Source organism: Nestor notabilis, unplaced genomic scaffold, assembly GCF_000696875.1.
Source record: "Nestor notabilis isolate BGI_N333 unplaced genomic scaffold, ASM69687v1 scaffold33561, whole genome shotgun sequence".
In the NCBI taxonomy this organism is placed as follows: domain Eukaryota; kingdom Metazoa; phylum Chordata; class Aves; order Psittaciformes; family Psittacidae; genus Nestor; species Nestor notabilis.
The window spans coordinates 13,736-20,553 of record NW_009914826.1 but is presented as its reverse complement, the minus strand read 5'-3'; the positions used below and the strand labels follow the sequence as shown (position 1 = coordinate 20,553).

Genomic DNA, 6,818 nt, shown 5'->3' with positions numbered 1-6,818 from the left:
AGTAATAATAACCAAGGTGTCCCCAGTGTCAACGTGAGGACTCATCATGCCTTCTCCAAAGGCAGCGAGGCGCAATGGCATTGAGCCTCTGACTTTCTCTCTGCCATGGGCTGCTCCCCAGTGTTACCAGCAATGGCAAAAACTGTGTGAAAAGGAGAAGGATTCCAGCGAGACATGCTTTTTTTGGGAACAAGGGTGCAATTTAATCTGCGTTTGTTTATCTCTGTACCCAGCCATTACCTGGAGATGCATCTGCAGCCAAGGCTCATTTCATTTTGAGCCCTGCATCACACTTGTGTCTCTTAGCAGGGTTGAGCCCACACTGGTCATTGACCTTGACACATCCAGCCTTCCTAGTCAGCTCCAGGGATTGCAAAGCTGATCTCTCTACAGTGCTTAATGTAATGTCCTCATGTTCCTCAGGCCACTACCACAGTGTATGTCACCATCCTGGATGAGAACGACAATGCTCCCACTTTCCAGCAGCAGCTGTACGAGGTGACCCTTGACGAAGGTCCTGCCACACTCAATGCCACCCTCGTCACTGTGCAGGCCCTGGACCAGGACGAAGGACCCAATGGCACAATTGCATACACCATCACCGAAGGCAACATCTTGGGCACATTCCACGTTGACAGTGCCACGGTCAGTAAGGTAGCCAGCCCTATCCTGAACATGTCCCTGTCCCGCTCCCTTTACTCGTGGCCGCTGTCCCCTTGCCTTGCAGGGGCAGATTCGCACAGTGAAGGAGCTGGACTATGAGATCAGCCATGGGCGCTACACCTTGATCGTCACTGCCACTGACCAGTGCCCCATCATCTCACGACGGCTGACATCGACCGCCACGGTAAGGACCTGCCAGTGGGATTGCACCACCACAGCCTCAGCAGGGTTGAGTAGTTCCTCCCGTGAGCAGTTTCACATCTCCTTCCCAGCGGGCACCAGCCGCTTTTCCCAGATGAAGCCAGTTTGCCCAGTTGCTGTCACCCCACTCACTCATGGTGGGTTGCAGGCATGCAGACACAGGATGCTTATGGGTTAATTAGCCCAGTTATTTCTTCCTGCAAATGCACAAGCAGGGGAAACTCCCCAAACAGCTTTTAAGTTGTGTTGTGTTTTCTTGGTCCTTCTTGCTTGAATGGACAGTAGATAATAAAGCATTGCCATTGCATTAAGTTCTGTTTCATCTTTAGCTTCTCAGATTACTTACCTGCTTTTAAAATTCCTTTTTCATTCCTGTAGTCTTTTTTTTTGTTGTTGGTTTTCACTGTATCATCTCTTCCATTTTTCCTGGACCATGGTGCACTACTCAAAGTGTGGGGAGGGCAGACTAGCAGGTCCAAAACAAATATTTTACTTGAATTGAATACACTGGGGTTTTTTTTTGTGACCAAAACCAAAATTTGACAGGTTGTATGGCAGGTATTGTCCATGCCCAGACTGATTTTGGAGTCTGCAGGTGGAAGGGATAGGTTAGATTTTCTATCTGGCTCTCTATTATGAACAGATATTAAGCCAAGTGTTTTGTAGACCACAAAAGGAGTTAAGTTCTTGTGGGTAAAGGTAAAAAAGAGAAGCTTTTTTCCTCTCATCTAAGGAGAGATGCCAGTGTGGTAGATTTCCATGGATAAAGTCCCCACAAGTGAGGCAGCACTGTGCTCCATGCTTGGGCAGATGAGAAGCCTTCTGATGTGTGCCTCTGACGCTGCGGAGATACATTCCTGGCCCAGGAAAACCGCAGTGGAAACCTTGAGACGTGGGGTTTAAGTGCCGGCAGGGACAGCGGCAGCTGATGGTCTGCTGAAGGCAAAAGCAGAGCTTTCCCTGCTCTTAGCCCAAGAAGAGCCATGAACTTGGAAACCTCTTCAGCAACAAGGACTGAAGCTGGAAGGGACAGCAAACACCCTCCCTACACAGCCCAGGGAGTTTGTGTCAGCACCATGTGAAAACATAGCTTTTAGGAGGATGTTTGGTGATTATTTAAGATCCCAAGTTATGGGAAATCTGTCACCCTGATAAGGTATGCCAGTGTTCGGGTTTTTCCACTGCTGGGCAACTAGGAACTCATGTGTGAGTCTCTGCTGTAAATATTAGATTTAGCCAGTAACAAATGCCCATCTGATGGATTTAACTATCCTTTAACCCAGGAGGTCAGAAAGTTCTTAATTTTCAGTATCTTTCTTGTAACCACCTATCCCACCAAAGCTCAGCCTTTTATTAGACACTGGAGACTCTCATCTTCAGGCAGCATTTCTCCATTGTGCAAGTTCCCTGAAGGCAAATGGATAACCCTCTTTGCAATACAGTATAGTATAGAGCTATATAATATCTTCTATGTATTGTGATTCAACTAAAAAGCAAGATTCAAGTTCGTTGGATCCCCAGCTTCACTAGCAGCCGTATGGTCTACTCTGTCCTAAAGTTGTTTATACTTTCCCCTTCTGAGATCTGTAGGATTGATTTATAGCCAGCTAAGCATGTTGCAGGAAGGGATGCTAAGAGGGGAAACATGCCAGCTGCGTTGGTGGTGTTTTGTGTTGGAATAAGGACACAAGCTGCAAATCTTTTAAAGTTTACTCAGCACTAGGAATTAAGCCCTTCGTGTGGAGGAAAAGAAGTGAGCAAGCATGCAGCAGGCTGCAGAGATTGGATCCCTCTGAACTCATGGTTTTGGCGGTCAAATCCAGGTCTGTGGTTTTTCTTTATTCAGTCTGGGTTTTAGGATGTGGATATGGAGAACATTTGGCTTTTGTGTAGACTTCTCCATCATGGTTGAAAGGGGTCCCATCTGTGTGCAGCTGGAGTTTCATAACGTCACTGTAGGATGGGCATGATCAGGAATCAGGAGTAACTGAATCTGAGCCTCTGAACCGTGAGGTAGATGTTTGGTGAACCTAGCAAAGTTAGAAATGCAGGCGGGATTTTGCAGTGTCACCTGTCTGTGGCTTCCTATGCTCATGGCCAGCGGGCTGGTCTCCTCTTCCCTCCCTCTCCTCTCACTGCCCTCCACGCTCTCGCCCTGTCCGCAGGTGCTGGTGAACCTCAATGACATCAATGACAACTGTCCCACCTTCCCACGGCCCTACGAGGGTCCCTTTGACGTCACGGAGGGGCAGCCCGGCCCTCGTGTCTGGACCTTCCTGGCCCACGACGGCGACTCGGGACCCAGCGGGCAAGTGGAGTACAGCATCATCGCCGGGGACCCCCTCGGTGAGCAGGGACGTGGGGGGGCACCGCCACTCCTCTGGCTGCCCCATGGAGGAACCTGGCTTGTGGGAGCGAGGGCGGAAGTGTTTCAGCAAAGCCGTCCTCCCTCCCAGCACTTCTGCGAATTCAGCCTTTCAACACCAGGAAATCCTATTTTGAGCAACAGGAAACTTAACCTGTTTGCGGCCAGCCAGGGGGTGGCTGGGGCTTGTGCAAGGGAGGGGGAAATCTCCTAAACAATAAAGGCAAACGAAATTTAAAAGGCAAAAAAACAGACCACAGAAAGATAAACTGGGAGCTGCAAGTGCACAGCCCTGTCTCCTCACCCCATTGGGGTTTGCAGGCCATTTGGGTACTGAGTTGCTTTGTAACCCCTGGCAAAGATGTAGCTCTGGCCCCACCAGCATCCCAGAGCAGGTGGCAGCAGAGCCATGGGCATCCCAAGCTGTCAGATATAGGGCTGTCCCTTTGTGAGCAGGTGACGACTTTAGTCCAGGGTATCTGGAAGGCAGAGCCCAGTCCTGTCTCTTACCTGACCCAGCTGCAAAGCTTTTCCAGATCAACCAGGATGCAACCCCTTGGCTCAGGGTGGTCCATGCCATGTAACCCATGCTGCTGTGGCCATCCTGTGGCATGGGCAGGTGCCTAGAGGCTTGCTGGCATCTTCAGAAAGGCTCAGTCAAGGCATGGACGCTTCTTACTTTGCCATTCAACCTATCCCCTGCTCCCACTGGTACCTGGGGGTGCACCCAGGATAGTCCTGGCTGCCACAGTCCTCCCATATCTGCAATAACAGGGCATGGTGTTGTGCCAAAGGTGCCTGTCTCCTGGCTCCAAAACAATCTGTTCCCTTAGGAAGCCAGGCCACTTGCAGCAGCACAGCTTGAGCTAGGGCCCCTCTGTCTCCGGCAGGCGAGTTTGTGATCTCCCCAGTGGAAGGGGAGCTGAGGGTGCGGAAGGATGCTGAGCTGGACCGTGAGAACATCCCCTTCTACAACCTCACCATCGCTGCCCGGGACCGGGGGGTGCCCCCCCTCAGCTCCACGGTGAGTCCCCTGGAGCTGCAGGGTGCCATTTCCCATCCTCAGCTCCTTCCCCCTGGTCTTTTCCTTCACTCTCCTCCCCTCCTTCTCCTTCCCCTTCTCCCTGGGGCTTTACTCCCCCAGACCATAGTGGGCTGAGTGGAGAAGCCCACCTCTTGCCCAGGAAGGGGGCAAAAAAAAGATGGGAGGGATGGAAATAGGTGCCATGTGCCCTCACTGTTTCTCTCCTGGCAGATGCTTGTGGGTGTCCGCGTGCTGGACATCAACGACAATGACCCCGTGCTCCTCAATCTCCCAATGAACCTCACCCTCAGCGAGAACGCCCCTGTCTCCAGTTTTGTCACCCACATCCTTGCCCGGGATGCAGACCAGGGGCCAAACGCCCTCCTGACCTTCGACATAACAGCAGGCAACACAGAGAATGCCTTCTACATCAACAGCACCGTATGCCCCCAGGGGGGTGGGATGCTGGGACGTGGAGGGTGGGCAGCCATGGACTTAGAGTCCTGCCTTCCCTGGGCACCCATGGATGCTGTCTAAGATCCTTTCCCTAGCCAAAGGTGTCCTGGGGAAGCACTCCTCATGTACCTTGTACCTATTTCTTCCCTTTTTTCTTGATAGAGCGGCGTTGTCTATGTAAACCGCCCACTGGACAGGGAGCGGGTGGCAGAGTACAGGCTGACCATCACGGTGAAGGACAACCCTGAGAACATACGCAATGCCAGGCGGGTAATTATGGGCACTACCAGGGCTTCCAGCTATGCAGGTGGCAGGGCAGGTGGGAGAAGGGGTTCCTGCCATGGCCAAAACCAGGTGGTGCATTTACCTACAGTATTTCCAATAGCAGCTACATCCCTTTAAAAGCATCTGGGGGTCACAAAGAGCGGGCTGCAAACCCCCTCCCCAGCAGATAACTGGACCAGTAGGATTTAGGGCCAGTCCAACATCCCATGTTGACTCCATGCAACAGCAGTAAACATCACAGAAGGTGGGACAAATTTGGTCTGGAGAACTGGACACCACAATAACAGCAGAGCATCTTTTGGTTCCCCCAAGATGTGCCATGCATCACCCTTCAAGGTGCAGGCTGGGAAAGGATGCCTAGTCCGAGGGTGAGAATCCCTACTGATCCTCCAAGGGTGGTCTAGGAAGCACAGCATCATGGCTGCACAGGAGCCCATCTTTGACCACCACTAAGCAGGAGGTGGGAGAGGTGGGAGGTGAGCTCAAGGAAAGGACGTTGCAGTCATCACCCTCTTGACCCTGTTTTCCTTCAGGATTTTGACCTGCTGGTCATTTCCATAGCAGATGAGAATGACAACCGCCCTCTCTTCACCCAAAGCTCCTACCAGGCTGAGGTGATGGAGAACTCATCCCCGGGTAGGTCTCTCTTTGCCTCCCTATGTGGCTCCTGGAGACTTGCTTTGGGGCTGGGTGGGGGGAAGTGTCTCCTGGATGTTGTGGAGGAGACACAATGGTGAGCAGGAACAGGTTGCACAGCAGTGGGATGGGGATGAGGGTCTCCTGCTGACGACCAGAGAGGTCAGCCTTGACGACACTGTAGCTTTGGTCCATGCTGCTGGTGGGAAACCTTCCTGGCACAGCTCAGGCACAACCCTGCACGAAATCATCCCCATTTGGGAACTTCTTGGCTGCAGACAGCAAGAGGCACCTGCAGCCTGAGCCCAGGGGGCAGCCTTGAGGCCATCAAACTGCCCAACATCCCTGCAGGGGATAGGGTGCCGTCCCTCCATCATCAACACCCAGAGCCACCTTATTCTGGGGGTTAGGGAATAAACAGCCCAGCCTGTCCAGGTAGACATTTCCCAGCCAAAGAGTTAGAAATATTCTTATTTTATTCTTTTTGCCTTCCTGCCATTTAAACCGCTCCCTGCTCCAAGGCCTTGGATACCTCCCTGTCCCGCCATCAAGGGACATCGATGGGACAGGCGAAGGGTTTGGGTGCCTTCAGGTGATGCCCTCGGTGGCAGGGTGCTGGTGCTGCCCATCTGATGGATGTGTCTGTCTGTTTGTTTTTAGTCGGACGTCCCACTGCCTCACCTGGGCCTCACGAGTCGGTCTGCAAGGCTGCAGCAGCTGCCCCCCCTTGCCTCGTGCCTTGCGAGGCCCCACTCTGTCACCTCCTCCATCCATTCATTGCTGTCCCTCATGCACCACCGGGATGGGAGGGGGCTGAGGGGGACTCCACAGGGAGCTGACGCTCCCCCTAACCCTTATTATCCCATCCAGGGACTGTGGTCACGGTGCTCAATGGACCCATTCTAGCTCTGGACGGTGACCAAGGCAGCAATGCCATAGTGACCTACCAGTTCCTGGAGGCATCCTTAGACTTCTTTGTTATCGACAACAGGACAGGTGGGGTGGCTCATCAGGTCCCTGTCCCCAGTCCAGGACCATCAGATTGCCATGGGGTCTGCCACTGGGCTTCTCCCCTTCCGCAGGTGTCATTTCGGTGAAGCCTGGCAGTGTGATAGACCGAGAGGCTTTGCCGGACCCTTGCCTGGAGTTCACGCTGGTAGCTCATGATGTGGGGGGGCTGAACAGCAC

At 52.8% G+C, this 6,818-nt stretch overlaps 1 protein-coding gene across 1 annotated transcript in view; it reads left to right on the top strand.

Moving 5' to 3' along the window:
• Positions 1–423: 423 nt before the first annotated feature.
• Positions 424–6,818, top strand: part of LOC104412969 (cadherin-23-like) — a gene marked incomplete at its 5' end in the record, with an annotated part of 17,841 nt that continues 11,446 nt past the window's right edge. Inside the window, 8 exon segments of the mRNA XM_010023830.1 lie at positions 424–645; positions 728–847; positions 3,030–3,210; positions 4,120–4,253; positions 4,485–4,694; positions 4,872–4,979; positions 5,528–5,630; positions 6,501–6,626. Of these exon segments, the coding sequence (XP_010022132.1) occupies positions 424–645; positions 728–847; positions 3,030–3,210; positions 4,120–4,253; positions 4,485–4,694; positions 4,872–4,979; positions 5,528–5,630; positions 6,501–6,626 (1,204 nt within the window).